At 34.0% G+C, this 19,811-nt stretch overlaps 1 protein-coding gene across 1 annotated transcript; it reads left to right on the forward strand.

Annotated features, from left to right (window-relative positions):
* Window positions 1-2,299: 2,299 nt before the first annotated feature.
* LOC104104880 (glycine-rich cell wall structural protein 1.8) lies at window positions 2,300-3,026 on the forward strand. Its single transcript, XM_009613066.4, has one exon. It carries the CDS (start codon window positions 2,401-2,403, stop codon window positions 2,803-2,805), a length of 405 nt encoding a protein of 134 aa, XP_009611361.1. The 5' UTR covers window positions 2,300-2,400; the 3' UTR covers window positions 2,806-3,026.
* Window positions 3,027-19,811: the final 16,785 nt, after the last annotated feature.

Consider the following 19,811-nt stretch of genomic DNA (forward strand, 5'->3'; position numbering starts at 1 on the left):
AGCATACTTAGACAGTACCTTGGCTCTGATACCAATTGTTGCGGAAGCCAAATGTATATAGTGTGAATGAGTCACAACTACTATACCAAAAATTATGACAACCACTAAATAATAAACAAGACAATAAGACAACAATAAAAGAACACCAGAATTTACGAGGTTCGGCCAATTTTGCCTACTTCCTCGGACACAATCAATATTTTATTCCACTCCAAAATTACAAGTGAAATAATACTAAAGAGAGAAGATACAAATGCCTTAAGAAGATAAAAGGCAAATGAGAGGTGTATTTAAATCCTAAACATTAGGCCTCCTTTTATAGGGTGAAATTCTCATTCAAAATTGTCATCCATCGATGTGGGACTTTTGACAATTTCAACAAATATATCCTTGTTTACAAGAATGTTACGATCTTTACACTTTGCTATAAAAAAGTATTGCAATTCCTTGTGAAAAAGGATTTCAACTCTCAACCTATCTTAATCGGTTCAAGATTTTTTTATTAATTTTGTTTCTTACTTTGAACAAGAGAACAAATGGAAAGAAAGGGAAATGACTCTCAACGGTTGTGGTGGGATGGATAAAACTCTTCTATCCTTAATCAGAATTTTTGGGTTCGAGTCCTAAGAATGAAAAACGATTATGGTAGAAAGCACTTTTATTATTAATGGGTCTTATACCACATAAATTTAGACTAGTAAAAGTCTTAATACGAGTACCGAACAACATGTGAGAAAATGAAAAAAATTGATAATGTTATATTGTCTTGTATAGTAAGCAAAAGACGGAAAGAAACTTGTCTTCTCTTTGTCTCCTTTAGTAATGAGAACTAAAAGAACATGAATATTCGTTTCCCTCAATCCATGAAATAAACTTCTCTTTTTAGTTTTTTCAACAATCAATCATTTCCCTTTCCTTTTAAGTTTCTTCTTTTATCTTCTTTTCCGTTCTGAAAAAAGTTATGCAACAATATGGATTGATTGCTGCATTTCCAAACACTCAATCCCAACATAAATGGGCGAGGAAGAAATAGAGACCGGATTCAGAATTTGAAGTTTAAAAATATTAAAAAATTTATCTAACTCATAGTTCGTTTTAGTTATTATGTTTCATAATTAAATATTTATACATATTTAATAAATTTTCTAATATAAATATAAAGTTTAAACAAAAGCTATTATATTAGTCCAAAGCTTTAACTAATATGTGTATCATTTATGCGTTCAATTGAAATTTTTTTTTTTATATGAGTGTATAAAATAGTGATATTTAAATAAATACTAAATTCTGAAATTATAATTCTAAAAGTTTAATTAGTTCAGTATTAAGAACTTTAAATATTGACTTAGTAAATTTAGATCTTGAATCCTAACTATGTATGCTATCCTTAGTGTAACTTGAGATAAAAGAAAAAAAAAAACAGTAACAAGTATATATATGCGCGTATACTCCAATATAGTTATATATCACCAACCATCACTTGTCAGTGTTCTTATTTAAATTGTTTCATCTCAATCTTGATCTAAATAGTAATAATATGTCAATAGCAAGTGATCATATATTATATCATTTGACTCTGCACTAACTATAACCTAGAGCACTACATCAATAATTGAAGCAACATATTATTTTCACACCTAAGTCCTAAATCTAGAACTTTCCTATCTCTCTTTTTATGATATCCTTTTCATCATTCCATTCAATAATATAGAGGGCAGCCGGTGCACAAAGCATCGGGTATTCGCATAGGGTTTAGATAAGGCCGCAACTCAAGGGAAGTGGCGTAGACAGCAAGCGTTAGTGAGTGCTTCCAGTGCTCGGACACGTGACCTATAGGTCATACGGTCTACGGAAACAAGTTTATCATTGCTCCAAAGTTCCACTTCCTGCCATTCAACAATATGCATGCATTTAATTATATACCTTGTAAAAAAAATATTACTAGTGCTAATCAATTTTCCTCGTGCTACATTTTCTTCTATATATAAATTATATATTTTTCCACTTTGTATTATTTTATATACGTTTGGTTTTTTCCTTTACATATTAGAGATACCTCCACAACCATATATAGTGGAATTGTGGGTGGGCACAATCTCATCATAGTATACACTATCAAATCAGCACTCCAATAAGCTTTTTGTATTGCATGCTTTAACATTTTCGTCCACAAACTTTGGTCTCATTTTTTCAAAGTTTCAACATATAATCGCTATTCCTATCACAATACATTAATTAAACAAAATTCTCCCACTTATTCTAGTGTACCTAATTAGTATCTACAACTATAAATAGCCCAAACATTGCTCAAAGTGTTACAACAACAAAAACATCCAAGCACAACTAGCTAAAAAGAGTACGCTAACGTTGTCTTTGCTGTTTTAGTCTTGTGTTTCAAGTATGGCTAAGGTGAAGGCTTTTTCCTTTCTTGTTTTTCTTGTTTTTTCAAATTTTGTTGTAATGTCTGAAAGTCGAGTGGCAAGGATGGATTTGGGATTGGATTTGGGTGGTGTAGGAGTTGGTCTTGGTGTTGGGATTGGCTTAGGGTTAGGTGGTGGAAGTGGTTCAGGTGCCGGTGCAGGTTCAGGTTCAGGATCAGGATCAAGTTCAAGTTCAAGCTCGAGCTCAAGTTCTAGTTCATCTTCGACTGGTGGAGGTGGTGGTGGTTCAGAGGCAGGCTCATCTGCCGGGTCATACGCTGGATCAAGAGCCGGTTCTGGATCTGGAAACCGAGGTGGATCAGGTGGTCGTGGTTACGGAGGTGGATACGGCGGAGGGCATGGTGGAGGAGATGGTGGTAACTAAATTCATGCATGTCAATTTTCACTCGTAAAATTAATCAACCATTTCAAATTAAAGTTAATAATAAACAATGTGGTGAAGTCTTTATGTAGCTTGTAATATGTACCCTGTACGACTTGTTTAATTTGATCATTGTCATTTGTGTTTAGGCTAAATATAAGGAATCATGTTTGGATTGTGTTTTATGCGTTCTTCACTTATGCAAAAGATGTTTTTCAACGTAACTTATGTATCCATCACATGGCGTTTTCTATGGCAACTATATAATTCAATAAAATTTATAACTTTCTATTTAATTTGAACCTTATGTATATATATATGTGAAAAATAAGTATAGATAAGGTTAAATACATATTTCAAAACCTATATCTTCAATTTAAACTCCGACGACGGTCTAAATTAAATTCTGGATTCGCCAATGGTGATACCGACAGTTGCCGCTACTACGTGCACGAATCAATTGTAAGATAAGAAATGGACCAGATATATATTACAGAGGACAAATCATACAAGATTTAGTGCTTGTCAATAATTAAGATCAAATAGGATATATGACAGACTAAGAAGTTATAGAGTATGTCAATAATAATAATGATGATGATGATGATGATCATCATAATAATAATAATAATAATAATAATAATAATAATAATAATAAACAGATTTCTATTGTTTCGATTTCTTGACGATGATGCAATAATGAGAACTTTTCATCGGATCAGGTTTGGAGTTCATAAAGAGTCTAATGCATTAGTGTAGGTATGATCGCATCCTTATCTTTTCCGCTAAGTAGATTTTCAAAAATTTGAAGTTAACGTATTATCTGAAAAAATTGAAATCCTGTCAATATCAATTAATATTATTCTTAATTATTTTGAGATATGGAAAATGAAACAAAATTAAGAACTTGATGGGAGTATTCATTGATCTGAGAAAACTTTTCTTTAGTGGAAATTGGATTTGAAGCTGCTGGCCCAACAAGGAAGTTTCAAGAAAACTTTGGATCAACGTCCATCCAGCCCAATTTTGTAGAGTTCCAATTTCTTGGCCTGAAAAAAGGATATTTACACAAATAGCCATCCGGATTCGTTGTTTTCTTTTTCTAGCCGGTATACATAGATTATACATTTATTATATATAACTATATACATATTTTATATTGATTATACATATATTTTATATCTGCCGGCTATTCTTAATTTAAGTGGTTGAGTGGGCTGCTATTTGGATTAATTCTTCTCTAAAAATTGTGCAAATGAACCGATAATTAGAGAAGAATTACTCAAATAGCCGCCTACCCAATCGTTTAAACCGACATTTTTTTATATATATGTGTATGTGTGTGTAAATAATTTATATATACCGGCTAAGAAAAGTAAACATTAAATTCATTCGGCTATTATGTAAAGATCCCTAATTTAGATTGCGAAATAGGATACATAAGTGACCCATTTCTTGTTATTACGCGGGCCAGGACCAATTCACAAAATTAGATGGGGATGTTTAGCAAATACCCATGGGGCGAAAAATATTTACCCGCCCCTACCCATTACCTTTTTCCCCGCCCATTTTTTTTAATATCTGGTCAAATGAAGTCAATTCAAGCTACTATAAACCAAGTCAATTCAGCCAAGCCAAGTCAATTCAAGCGAAGCCAAATAAAGCTAAGTCAAACCAAGCCAGGTCAAGTGAAGCCAAATAAAGCCAAGCCAAATCAAGCGAAGCTAAACCAAATGGATAAAAAAAAGTTAGGATGGGTGGGGAAAATTCTTTAATTGGATAGATATATATGGTAAATAGTTATTAAATGAGTAGGAAAAGGTAATTAGTATAAGCTTAATGGGTACTTTGCGTAAATTGCTCAAATTTTATGTTAGATCTTCTCGGCCCAATATTACTTTATTGCACATTTTGCTAACCCAAATTGTTTAGAATAATTCAACAAAACTTAGAAACTAATTATTACATGAAATGAAATAGAATGAGTAACTACTTGACTTAAAAGTTCAAACATTTGTACTCGAGATGTCAATAATCCACCATCAAGATTTGTGATAGATGAATATGATCCATCAACCGTTAATTAAAGATCTCGAATTCAAAGTCCTAAATATAAAAAATTCTGGCAATGAGTATTTTTGTTTTTAATAAATCTTATACAATGACAACACACAAAATAGAAAACCGAAAAAAAGGAGATATCAATAGTCCAATTTGCCAACTTCATTGGCCTTCCGTTTCTCAAAATCAGTCGTATTAGCCGTACAAATAGTAATTAGAATCCCTATGCAAGTAGTAGTCTTTATGGGTACCGAAAAGGAAAGTGGTGGAGTAAATGAAATGGATATTTCACAGCTCATATGCTACTGGATACTACTGGAGTATCTCATCAAAGTCAAAATCTACACCTACTTATTGCTCCACCATTCATATTTCTGCTAAAGTTAGCTCTTCTTGGATTGAGGAAATCCAAATCTTCTTGACTTTATCTACGTGTTCGAGCGAAGAATCAGTCAGATGCGGACTCAAAATTTAAAAGTGACGGCGGCATTATTGTCGAATAAAAATTTAAATAAATATTAGCAATCAAATCGAAGTCATGCAACACATTAACGAGTTATTTGGTTGACGGTTAGAGTTATGCATCTATTAACTATACATATATTAGTTATGTAGGTATAAGTTATACAGAAATAAATAATGCATGGATTAGTTATACAGATTTTAGTAATACATGGATTAGTTCAAAAGGGATTTTTTTTTTTTTGAATATTTGATTTGTTGTATTAGAAATTGATATACATTATATAAATTTTAGAGTAAAATACTTATTTACTGATTTTGTCTCTAATAGATTGAGTAGAGAAAGAGCCTAGGAGTGAGGCATTATATCACGACCCAAATCTCACATGTCGTGATGGCGCCTATCGCAATACTAGGTCAGCCGACAACCACAAAGAACCACGCATCTTTAAGTTTGAAAACATAATAAAATAAGCTTAAGAGTAACATCTACTCGTATGAAAAATATCGCGACTCAATACAATATTCTCCAAAGATCCGGGTGTTACTGAGTACATGAGCATCTATACAATAATATGGTATGAAACACTCTCTAGAAAGGTAGAACAGTATATGTAAATAAGACTAAAAGATAAAGGAGGGGAGTCAAGGTCTGCGGACGCCAGAGCAGCTATCTCGAAAATCTCCAAACTGATAAAGCTCCAAAAAAATCAGCAACCGCCGTACTGGAATAGATCTGCACACGAAGTGCAAATTATAGTATGAGTACAACCGACCCAGTGTACTCAATAAGTAACAAGACTAACCTTGGGTTGAAAGCAGTGACGATCTCAACAGGTACACTCCAAATATAGAAATAATAGTACAGAAATATAGATATGCTTTCAAGTTCAACAATTTAAGCTCAAAATGGATAAATTATGCCAAGTGTGACTGAAATGGGGGATGATACATCTCCATATCAACATGTCAATTATGCATGCCAACTGTAATGCAAAACAGTGATAAAATCATATGCATACTCTCAGAGTATCAATTCACTCAGTCCTCCCATTCACCCAGTCCTTCCATTCACTTAATCCTCACAATCACTCATTTCCTCACAGTCACTCAATCCACCCAATCGGTCGGCACTCGCACTTAGTAGGTACTTGCGGTCACTGCTGGTGAGTCAGACTCAGAAGGGACGGATCCTACCCAAGCGCTATAATATGTCAATCATGGCATGAATCAATAAAGTCTGTTGCGACGTGCAACCCGATCCCATAAACATCTTCACAATCAGTCCCTCAACATCACTAAATCAACAATCTCTTAAGTCTCTCGGGCTCACGAGTATCATGATAATCAACCCAAACAATGATGATATCATGTACTCCCTCCGTTTCAATTTATGTCAACTCATTTGACTAGACACGAAATTTAAGAAAAGAAAGAAGACTTTTGAACATATGGTGTAAAATGAGGCACATATATTTTGTGTGGTTATAAATCATTACATAAAGGTAAATTGTTGCTAAATAAGGAAAAAGGTCATTCTTTTTGGCACAGACTAAAAAAAAAATAGGTTCACATAAATTGAAACGGAGGGGAGTATCAATAAATGACAACAGAGACAAAGATATGATATGAAAATAATAGTTATGAGTAAGTATATAATTGCAAATTAGGTAAATTATTCAACAGCAAAACGACCTTTGCGGGTCCCACAGTACCAACATATAGCCTAAGCATGATTTCTAACATGAATAACAACTCAATTTCTTTAAAACATGGGGAATACATGGAAAATAACAAGTTATATGACTACACAGTTTCACGGAGTCGACCGAGGCACAATATGTACGGTGCACACCCACATGCCCGTCACTTAGCATGTGTGTCACCTCAACACCAACCACATAACACATAATTCAGGGATGCATACCCTCAGAATAAAGTTTAGAAGTGTTACTTACCTTAAACTGTGCAACTCTCTACTCCAACAAGCCCTTGGCCCGGGTATCGGCCTCCAAATGACTCGAATCTAGCCACAAACAACTTGATACAATCAACACAAGTTATATGAATCAATTTCATATGATAAAGTTAAGTTCTTGAGCAAAAGTCAACCCAAGGTTCATGTCTCGGAATCCGACAAAATTAATAAAATTTGAACATCCATTCAACCATGAGTCCAACCATACCAAAATTACTCAAATCTGATCACGACTCGACCTTCAAATCCTCAAATTAAAGCCTAGGAAGTTTCTATAATATTTTCCCAATTTTCAACCCAAATCACTAATTAAATGATGAAATCAATGATATATTCATGTAATTTAACCAGAACCGAGTTAGACTCACTTACCCCAATCACTCCCTTAAAAATCTCTCCTATAATCGCCTCAATTCGAGCTCCCAAAATTAAATTGTGAAATATAACTCAAACCCTCATATTTGAAACTTATATTCTGCCTAGATATCCCTTCTACACGAACGCGAAAAGTGCCTCACATTCGCGAAGCACAAAACTCAATTGCCCATAAATCCTCTTAAGCGAACGCGGAATCTCCCACGCGAACGCAACTCACAAAATTCCAGACCTACGCGATAGCAAACAACATTACGCGATCGCAAATAACAAATTCACGTGAACCCAATCTCCTATTTTCCTCTTCATGAACGTGACTATACCCATGCGTTCGCGATTCACTGCCTCTCCAACTTATGCGATCGTAGACACAAGCTCGCAAACGCATAAAACAAAATCCTAGCTGCCACAATAACACTTCGCGAATGTGATCCTCCTCTCGCGATCGCGTACAAGACAACCAGCACCAGTAAAATCAGAATTCTTCCAAGGTTCAAAATGTGCCGAACATGATTCGGATCACACTCGAGACCCCCGGGACCTCAACCAAACATATCAACAAGTCCTAAAACATCATATGAACTTAGTCGAGGCCTCAAATTAAATCAAACAATATCAAAAATACGAATCGCACCCCAATTCAACCCTAATGAAAATTAACGAATTCCAACTTCTACAATCGATGCCGAAACCTATCAAATGAACTCCGAGTGACCTCAAATTTTGCACACAAGTCATAAAATGACACAACAGACCAACTCCAACTTCCGAAACCAAAGTCCGAGTGTGATAACCACAAAGTCAACTCTCGGTCAAACTTCCCAACTCCCCAAACTTTTAATTTTTCAACTTTCGTCATTTCAAGCCAAAATCACCTACAGACCTCCAAATTAATATCGAGACACACTCTTAAGTCCAAAATCACCATCCGGGGCCATCAGAACCATAAAAACTCTATTTCGGAGTCGTTTACACACAAGTCAATATACAATCAACTTTTTCAACATAAACTTCCAACTTTGGGATTAAGTGTCCCAATTCATTCCGAAAATATCCCCTGACCCAAATCAACTACCCCGGCAAGTCACATAACAACAATTGAGCACATAATAAATAGTAAATGGGGGAGCAGGGATACAAGAGTCAAAACGACTGGTCAGGTCGTTACACATTAGTATCTCCATGCCTGTTCTCCAAAGGGTTTGATATAGATCAATCTATAGAAGAAAGCCTTTATGTGTAAAATAATAGGGGTAAATTTGTTATTTCAATATTTTATCCATGTATTACTAATACATGTATTAGTTATTTCATCTTCTACCCCGCATAAAATAATACACATACTGACTCATAACTTATACATGTATTATTTATGTAGAATTGTAAAATGACAATCAAACATGGTTCTCCCTCTGTTCTAGTTTATGTGAACCTATTTCCTTTTTAGTCTGTTCCAAAAAGAATGACCCCTTTCTAAATTTAGAAATAATTTAGTTTAAGCTTCCAATTCTACCCTTAATGAAAAGTTTTTATAACCACACAAATACTCCCGACCCCTTTTTGACTTGTTTAGGATCACAAATTCAAAAAGTCTTCATTTTTTCTTAAACTTCGTGCCCACTCAAACATGTCACATAAATTAGAATGGAGGCAGTATTAGTTATGCTTAATTTTGTACAAAATAACGAATAACTTCCAAACATTGTATAAGTTATGTTACCCCCAATACATGGATAACTTTTCTCCTAACCAGCTACCAAACGACCTCTAAGGTCATATTGTGTCCCCCTAATCGATCAATATATACATGTTATATTTAAAATATAAACACACACACACACACACTATATATATATATATATATATATATATATATATATATAGATATATAGTTACCGGGCATGGTGACCCCATACCCAAAGGGTAGGTGTACCTCTAGAATCAATTATTGATTCTTGTGTCAAAGTAGACCGCATATATCACATTACTTTATGGTGCGATATTTCTTTGGACCATGCAAGAATGTATGATGTTTTTATGCATCAGATTGCTATTTTTTTCTTCTTCCGATGTTTGTTATCCTCGTTAGAGTTCCGACTAATCAAGATTTGTATTGTATTAAGATTTTTTTCATTCTCAAAACTCGAACCTGAAATCTCTTATTAATTATGGTGGAATTTTATTGAATCTCACAACAACTTTGATGATCTTCTTAATTATTCCGTACTGCAAAATATGATAAGTAATCTCTAGTAGATTCACAACTACCTTCATGCTTAGAATAGTGTATGTACACTAAAGTTATTAAATTGGATATCTTAAAGTAACAAAATATTTTGAAATATTTGAGAACAGCATAGTCAAAGAGAAAATTAACAAGATACATTCTCCTTTCCAACTTTACACTATAAAAAATTTTCCTCTTTTATTTTAGTATCCGTCCTTTGGCCAATCATCTTAAAAATATATTGTACGTTTTGCCGTTTAGATTATCAACATCTTCTTCATTTCATTATTTAAAACATAATATTCTTCTATTTTATTTTTCTTTTGGTAAAAACTATTTTCTCGCTCTAAACTTTTAATAAAAATCAAACTTCCTACCAACATTAAGACATAGATATTCTTCTGCTCCTATTTCAATATCCAACCTTTGTCCGATAATTTTAGAAACATGACCATTCAAAATATTATCTTGCGAATAACTGTTTGAATTTGTTGCTAGAAATGATAATAATATTGAAGTTTTTATACAATCGTAGAACATTAAGAAATAATATGGGAAATTTATACTAAACATAAAAATTCTAGTCGTTAATCATCGCATGTAAATAAAGTGACATATGTACTATTTAGTGTATTTTCGTTATTATAACAGACAGAATGTGGTTGTTAGTTCAAAAGAAGACTTTACTTTAAAGCAATCACGTCATTAAGTTCACATTCAACCTTATTCTATAAGCTTTGTTTATTTTAGTCTCATTCCAACCACCAAACGTTGGCATCTTATCATTTCTTTGGGAAAAAAATTAATGAAAAAACAAACGAAAGAGATTCACTATTTAAAAAAATTAAACAATCACATTGGTCGGCTTACATCTACGTATTGTTTTAATGAATTTATTTTGGTTTATTTCATGTGATACCTTTCATTTGTTTTTAGAACTAACTTCGATAGTAGAAAAAATAAAGTGAATCAACTTCATATATTTCAATGAATACTTATATACTGCATTGGTCTGTTTTCACCTATAATGGTAGTGTTCGTAAGTTTGGGGGTATATCGATTATTTTATTAGTACAAATAAAGCATAACTCTAGCTTTTTCCTAAATATGCTTCAATATTCTTTTCAAATATCCTTATAGTTTAAAATGCAAAACGCGCTTGAAATTATTAAGTTCAGCCACCACCAAAGATTGTAATAGGATGAATAGAATCTCTCTGTCCTTACAAAAAAAATTGAATTCGAATCTTGAGATAATATCGTGGTAGGAAACGCTCCTCCTTTAATGGGTCGTACATCAAATTAATTCGGAGCAATTAGGGAATTTAGTAGCTCTGTTGTGGCTACCTAAGCTTTCACCTTATTCGTGATGGTTCGATTCTCCACCTTATGGCCCCCTCTCCTATTTTTCCTTTGCCAACCCCTAATTTTTATATGTTAAAAAAAAAGGAAAAAAACCGGAGTAGTTGAGACAGTGACTGAGCTATCTTATGCTGACACCCATTTGTCGGAAAATTGTACTGTCTAGTTAAGTCAAAAAATATTTTTATGCATATATACTATATGTTGACCCCTTTATTTTTTTTTACATATTTATATTTTTATATTTTGATACCCCTTAATAAAAAATTTAACTCCGCCAGTGAGTTGAGGACTCCAATGCAGTGCGGGTACCAAATACGGGAGGAAAAGAAAAAAAGTTCAATCCCCTCACCTTCATAGAAACTTCCTCAAGGCATTAAATATAATTTTTAAGTATACTAAAGATAAAAGTCAATCAGGTTACACTGATTATCTACAAAATAAAGATGGTAAATAGAATTTTTGTAGTGAGACAAAACAAGCAGAAAATGTGGGCATGTATGAGAAAACTGCCACCGGCCTTAGGGGTAAAATTGGGATTTAGCCTGCCGAATCAAAAGTCAAAACCTGTGAGCTAATGAAATTCAATTTCCATTCATTGATATATTAAGGTGTAAATATTTGATTAGAGAGATTAAAAAAAAAAAAGTAATACTTTAGGCATTATTAATGCAACGTTTGATTGTCGTATAAGGAAAATGAATCTCCACATGACTAATTCAAAGCTTGGTTGACAATATTAAGTAATTACCTTACCACATCATGCAAGAAATTATAAATCATTTTATGCAAAATATAAAGCGAATAGAATACATTTCTAATACGAATATAACAATATTTAAAGATATAAATGCTCCTAAGTACATCGGACTATTATTCATTGCATAACTGATATATGATCAACCTTTCCCACCCCAAATGAAGAAAGAAAAATAAAACCACCAAAATGGTTTAGGCATTTAGCAATTTATCAGTTTTTAGTATGAAATAATCACATCACTTCCCTATTTTTCAAAAAATTAAAGAATTTATAATACAAAAAATTGCAATTCCAGAAGCTTCTTTCATACACGTTCAAACACATCACATGCATCCCCTATTTATAATTGAATAAACATGACAAATCTAATTAAATTCATTTGTAACTAGTATTATAGCTAAACTAAAAGAATAAAACTCATTTATAGCTAGTATTATAGCTAAACTTCACAGAAATAAAATCAAAACTAATTAAATTCCCCATAATTGAACAATAATACTGAGGTGCATTGTTTGCATTTATGGTCTCAGGTCTCAGCTAATGAAGTATAATAAAAGTTATTGCATTATTATTATGGTTAACTTCACAAGCAAAACTATTCAAAAGAATCCTAATCTTATAAAATGAAACAGCACGAATATTTTGTCAAAGGTTCAAAGTGGATATTTTGGGATATTAATTTGAAGAAAAACATTTATAAATCTACCTATAATTATTTAACTATGCGTATGATACTCCGATATAAATGTACCGCTTCAATTTAAATGACACATTTTCTTTATCAATTTGTTCAAAAAAGAATGACACATTTCTATATTCAGAAATAGGAGTGGCAAACGGGCGAGTCAGGTTGGATATGGTTCGGGTTGAAAACAGATAATGAAAAAACGGATAAATTATCCGACCCGACCCATATTTAATACAGATAAAAAATAGGTTAACCGATAGATAATATGGGTAACCATATTATCTATGACTTCTTGAATATGAATACTTTTGGGAGAATTCCTAGTCTCCCAAACTTGAGGAACTCCCAATTTGAGGCTTTACAAATGTAAAAGCTAAACTCATTAGTTATCCATTGGTTACCCATTGGTTATCCATTTTCTAAATGGATAATATGGTTCTTATCCATATTTGACCCATTTTTAAAAAGTTCATTATCCAGCCCATTTTTTAGTGGATAATATTGGTGGTTAACTGTGTTCTTTTAACCATTTTGCCGCCCTTATTCAGAAATAATTTAACTTGTAAACTTTTTATTTTACACAATCTACCCTTAATGAAAAGTTTTTTCAGCAACACAAATATCATGGCCCCATAAAGCTTTTGCCCCTTAAGCTTTTAGGACCACATGTTTCAAAAAGTCTTCTTTTTTCCCTTAAATTTTATGCCAAGTCAAACTATATCATCTAAATTGAAATTGATGGAGTAATTACCAGAGAAAAAACACAAAAGATGATATTTATGTCACCATATTTGAGACCAAAAAAGTAAAAAGGAGAAGCATTTAGAGATAATAGTAAAGGGCAGCATGATGCACAAAGTATTTGCGTTCACGCAGGATCCGGGGAAGGGCCACGCTCCAAGAGGAGTGATGTAGACAACATACCTTAATGCAAGCATTAATAACTGCTTCCACGGCTCAAACCCGTGATATATAGGCAGAGATGGATACAAGATTTAAATTGTAACACCCCGAAAAGTTTCAAAATGTTTTAAGGCTATTAACAAGATTAACGTGTACTAATTATATTAATTCGGGTGTGAACAATGACTAATGATATGAATAATACCAATTGATCATGGTAGTATGTGTACAAGGTGTACTAATAATGGTTTATGGTCTAAGAAGATCCCTAAGACTAAGTCAAGTTGGAAACTATATGATGACTAAAGTTTCAAATGAGTTTGCACATGTCCTAACTTCAAACGAGCACAAATACATATATATATGAAGATTTATGTGGTGTACAACCTATCAGATTAAAGATCTATGAGTCTAGTTTTCAATTGTTCAAACCGTTCGTTATTTGAATATTCCTATAAGAAATTATGATATTTTTACTAAAGGGTATCACAACAACCACGTAGCTACGCTGCTTTGGGCGTAGCTGATTTCAGCAAGGTAGTCAAATGAAGGGGAGATGAAGAGGAAGGGAGTGTAGCTACGCTGGAGATGTGCGTAGCTACGCATGCCATCAAAATTATAAAAGTGACTATTTTGGGGAGAGAGAAAGAGATAGAATTTTGGATAAGGGTTTGGGCTCTAGAGAGAAGGAGGAACTCTCCTACAATGAGTACACTTCAAGGTAAGTTATTTGGTATATGAATGATTATATAACATCATTTGATATAACACTAATATTATTATGGATCAAAATCCATAGCAAATGGGTTGAATCTTCAAGAACACCAAAAAGAGGAAAAGTGAAATTCTTTCATCAAGAGGTAATCCCTTCACTCGAGCTTCACATATATGATATATTGAAGTATGGGTAGCATGTTTATGAAGTTTATTTGAAGTAAGATTGTAGTATTATATAAACCGTAGAGTGGGTCTTGAAAATAATATTTTGAATGAAGAAGAAGGTAAATGTCATGACCCGAAATTTTCACCATCGGGACCGTGATGGCGCCTAACATTTCACTTGCTAGGCAAATCAAAGTTAGAGAATCATTAACCCAAATTCTTATTTCTATTCAGTAGATAACAATAATTAGCTAAAATAAAATATAATAATTGCGAAATAATATAAAAATAATATTAATTACTACCACCCGGATCTGGAATCATAATTCACGAGCATTCTTGAATTCACTACAAGTAATAGTTTGAAAGAAATACAACTGTTTGGATGAAAGAAACAGTAAAACTGAAAAGATAGACGGGGACTTCAAGTTCTGTGAACGCCGACAGATCTACCTTGAGTCTCCGGATAGCGGGTCCAATAACTAAAATCTCTATCAACCCGAGTCGATACCAAAATCTGCACAGAAAGTGCAGAGTGCAGTATCAGTACAACCGACCACATGTAATGATAAGTGTCGAGCCAAACCTCGACGAAGTAGTGACGAGGCTAAGGCAAGACACCTACAAATCAACTTGTACAATTTAACAATGTATAAACAAATATCAATAGTGAAGAGCTAGACAAGAAGTATCGGGAGGGGGAAACATGCTGGGGGAAAATACGAAATAAAGAGCTATAGTAGAATGAGAACGGGAACCACCAATATAATATGAATCAATAGGAGCACGAATACAGTAAAGGAAAAATGCGCGGAATCACCCTTCGTGCTTTTACTCTCAATCTCACCATAAAATCAATACAAACGGCACGACATCACCCTTCGTGCTTTTACACTCACAATATGACACCGCATCATCGTTCGTGCATTAACACTCACAATATGGAACGACATCACCCTTCGTGCATTAACACTCACAATATGGCACGGCATCACCCTTCATGCATTAACACTCACAATATGGCACGGCATCACCCTTCGTGCATTAACACTCACAATATGGCACGGCATCACCCTTCGTGCATTAACACTCTCCCTTACCATAATGCAATGCATAAATAATAACAGGGAAATAGAATAACAAGTACAAGCCTTACTTCAACATTTGGTTCCACAATATTAATCTCAACTTTGAAATAATTTCTCAATTATCACCAGAAAATCCGTAAACATAATAAGAACGATCAATTTAACAACACTAGTATACACATGTAGCATTTAGGCATAGGAAAGAGACAATATAAGAAAAATAGGAGAAACAGGGAAAACAGGTAAATTGGCGGCGCATAAGTACTCGTCACCTCACATATACGCTGCTCACATGAATTTCACATAACAAATAATTTGGGATTCCTAATTCCCTCAAGTCAGGGTTAGACACAATACTTACCTCGCTCCAAAGGCCACTCAATACTCAATCACAATGTTTCCTTTAGAATCCACCTCCAAACCACTCGTATCTATTCAAAAACGACTCAATAATATCAAATATTGCTAAAGGAATTAATTACATTGCATAAATTTAGATTTCCCAAATTTCCTCCAAAAAGTCAAAAATCGACCCCCGGGCCCGCTTGGTCAAAACCCGAGGTTCGGACCAAAATCTATTTACTCAATTGGTTTTGGAATCCGACCTCAAATTGAGGTCTAAATCCCCAAATTTTCAAAATCCCTAGTTTCTACCCAAACCTCTAATTCTACCATGAAAACTCTAGATTTTAGGTTGAAAATTCATGAAATGTAATGGGTAATTGAAAGAAATGGTTTAGAATCACTTACCAACACTTTGGGGAAGAAAATATCTCTTGAAAAATCGCCTCTAGCCCGTTTGGTTTTTGAGAAAATGAGTTAATAGCCAATTCCCTTTTTTGGATTCTGTTAAGTGTTGGGCGACAGTGTTCATCGCGTTCGCGAGAGCATTGTCTCGTTCGCGAAGAGTATAGGCTACCAAGCCTTCGCGTTCACGAGACCGTGTTCGCGTTCACGTAGGCTACCCCCTCCCCCCGTGCCTAACAATACGCATTCGCGATGAGCTTGTCGCATTCGCGAAGGGTAATGCCTCCATCGCTTCGCGTTCGTGAAGAATAAAATTCCAGCCTAACCATCTTACCCTTCGCGTTCGCGAGAGAGCCTTCGCGAACGTGAAGAAGGGCATACCAGAACACATGCTGCAGCAAAATACCAGATTTTCTAAGTCCAAAACATCCTGTAGCCTATCCGAAACTCATCCGAGCTCTCGGAGCTCCAAACCAAACATGCACCCAAGTCTAAAAACATCATAAGAACTTTCTCTCACGATCAAATCGCCAAAATAACACCTAGAACAACGAATTTAGCACCAAATCGAATGAAATTTTCAAGAAAGTTTTAAAATTTCTATCTTTAAAACCGGACATCCGAATCATGTCAAACCAACTCCGTTTATCACCCAATTTCACAGATAAGTCATAACTATTATATTGGACCTATACCGGACTCTGGAACCAAAATACGGACCCGGTATAAAAAATGCCAAACATTAACCAATTCTTAAAAACCATTAAATTTCAAACTTTTAATTTCTATCAAAAATTTACAACTCGAGCTAAGGACCTCCGAATTCAATTCCGGGTATACGCCTAGGTCCCATAATTCGATACGGACCCACAGGGACCGTCAAAATATAAATTCGGGCCTGTTTACCAAAAATCTTGACCAAAGTCAACTAAAATTAATTTTTAAGGCAAAAATTCTTATTTTAATCAATTTTCAACATAAAGGTTTTCCGAAAACACGCCTGTACTGCGCACGCAAATTGAGGAGGGTAAATGTGATGACCCAAAATATCATCTTTAAATTTAGAAAGTAATTATGTGTTCTAAGACCTAAAAAGGTACTATTTATCATTCCTCGACTTGCGTGTGCAGTCCGTAAACTTTTTCGGAAAGTTTTTATGTGAAAAATGGATTAAAATATGAAATAGAGCCTTAAAACTCAACTGAGTTGACCATTTTGAGCAAATGAACCCGGATCAGTATTTTGATAGTTCCGATAGGTCCGTATCGTAATTTGGGACTTGGGTGTATGCCCGGATTTTAATTTGAAGGTCCCTAACTCAAGTTATGACCATTTAACGAAAACTAGTAATTTAAAGGCTAAAGATTTCCAAGTTTGACCACGGGGTTGACTTTTTAATGTCGGAGTCGGAATCCAGTTCCAAAAGTTTTCATAGCTCCGATATGTTATTTATGACTTGTGTGCAATATTTGAGGTCAATCATACTTGATTCGATAGGTTTCGGCATCGAATGTAGAAGTTGGAAATTTCATAAGATTAAAGTTTCAAGTGAGTTAGCACAAGAGCTAAATTCAAATGAGCATACCTTTCATGATACAAAGTTGTGTATAGTTTATTACATATCAAATGAAATATCTTTGAGTCTAGTTTCTAACGCTTCAAACCGTTCGTCATTTGGACATTCCTACAAGAGGTTATGACCAAATTACCAAAGGCTGACAGAATGCGATTCTGCGACCATTATGCGATCGCAAAATGGTTATGCGACCGCAAACTGGTCGCAAAATGGTCTAGAACTGCCCAGTTCTGGGCACCGATTTATTCGATCATTTTGCGACCCGCATACCAATTGTGCAGTCCATTATGCGACCGCATACCTATTTTCGGAGGGGTAATTTTCCTATTTTCATAACCCGACCCCATTTTGATAAATAGGCTTTGGGGTTTATTTTGGAGCATTTATCTGATGATTTTAGAGAGAAGTAAGAGTGTTATAGAGAGAGGAAATAGATAAAGTGTCTTGTCCAAGCCTTGAAAACCAACAAGAAATTCCTCAAGTTCTTCATCAAAGAGTTAAGGTTCTAACCCCTAATCTTCAATTTCGAGTTTGGGTAATGATGGGTGATTAAGAGTATGATTCTTGGGGTAAGTGTTTCTTATCCTATATTGATTATATTTCATGATTACATACTCATTTACATCATGAATCCGTGAATTTAGGGAACAAAAATCAGATTATTATAAAATCTTCCAAAAACGAGAATTTAAGATTTGAAGGTCCATTTGATATCGGAATTGAATAATTTTTGTATGGTTGAACTCGTAGAGGAACGAGTGTTCGGATTTCGTAAATTTTTCAGGATTCGAGATGTGGGTCCCACTATCGAATATTTAAATAAATTTAGGATTTTTATCCGAAAAATTAGTAAATTCATATGGAATTAATTCCTATGATTCGTATTGAGTATATCGAATTCTTTGTGAATAGATTTGAAGCTTTTGGAGACAAATTTAAAAGGAAAGGTTGTGATCGAGTAATTGATTGGAATTTGCAAAGCGAGGTAAGTGTCGTGGTTAACCTTGACTTGAGAGAATAGAACCCTTAAATTATTTGTTATGTGAAATTCATGTGAACGACGTATAGGCGAGGTGACGAGTGTCTATACATCGTCAAATTAATTGTTTGCCTGCTTACTTGAAAAATCATAAATTATTTTAAATTATGAATTAATTATTATAATAATTATTTCTCTCCTATTCTTTGTCAAATATTAATTCTTGAATTCCTGCATTAATAGTTACATACTATTTGAATTATGTATTTTAATTGTTATTTGACATTTAGCATATTAAATATTAAACTGCCTATTTTCTCCCTGATTTCCATAATAATTTGTTATTTGTCATTGTTTGTTTCATAATTAAATCATAATTATTGTACGCTTGTTGTCTTATAAATTTATATTAATTATTGCATTTATTGGGGAAATTTCTTCTATAAGAATTGGTAAATGGATATATTGGAGGATCGGGTTGCACGCCGCAATAGACTTATTAAAAGTTAATATTCGGGGATCGGATTGCACGCTGCAACAGACTTATTAAAAGTCAATATTGGGGGATTGGACTGCATGTCGCAACAAATTTATTTAAAAGTCTATATATACTTGATTGAAATAAATATATGACAGACTTGATTAAAAGGAATGTATTGGGAGAGCGGGTTGCACGCTGCAATAGAATTGAATGTCACGCTGCAATAGATTTGATAGAAATGATAATTGGTTACGACTGCTGAAGTGGCTTCAATTATTATAAATGAGTTACCTGATTTATTTCTATTATTTGTTGTTGTTACTATTATTGCGTACAGGTTAATGTAAGTGACCCGCCTTAGCCTCGTCACTACTTCGTCGAGGTTTGGCTCAGTACTTACCAGTACATGGGGTCGGTTGTACTGATACTATACTCTGCACT

Source organism: Nicotiana tomentosiformis, chromosome 11 (genome assembly GCF_000390325.3).
Source record: "Nicotiana tomentosiformis chromosome 11, ASM39032v3, whole genome shotgun sequence".
In the NCBI taxonomy this organism is placed as follows: Eukaryota; Viridiplantae; Streptophyta; class Magnoliopsida; order Solanales; family Solanaceae; genus Nicotiana; species Nicotiana tomentosiformis.

Excerpts from the sequence above, each read along its gene's own strand:
- LOC104104880 (XM_009613066.4), top strand. The coding sequence starts at position 2,401 with ATGGCTAAGGTGAAGGCTTTTTCCTTTCTTGTTTTTCTTGTTTTTTCA.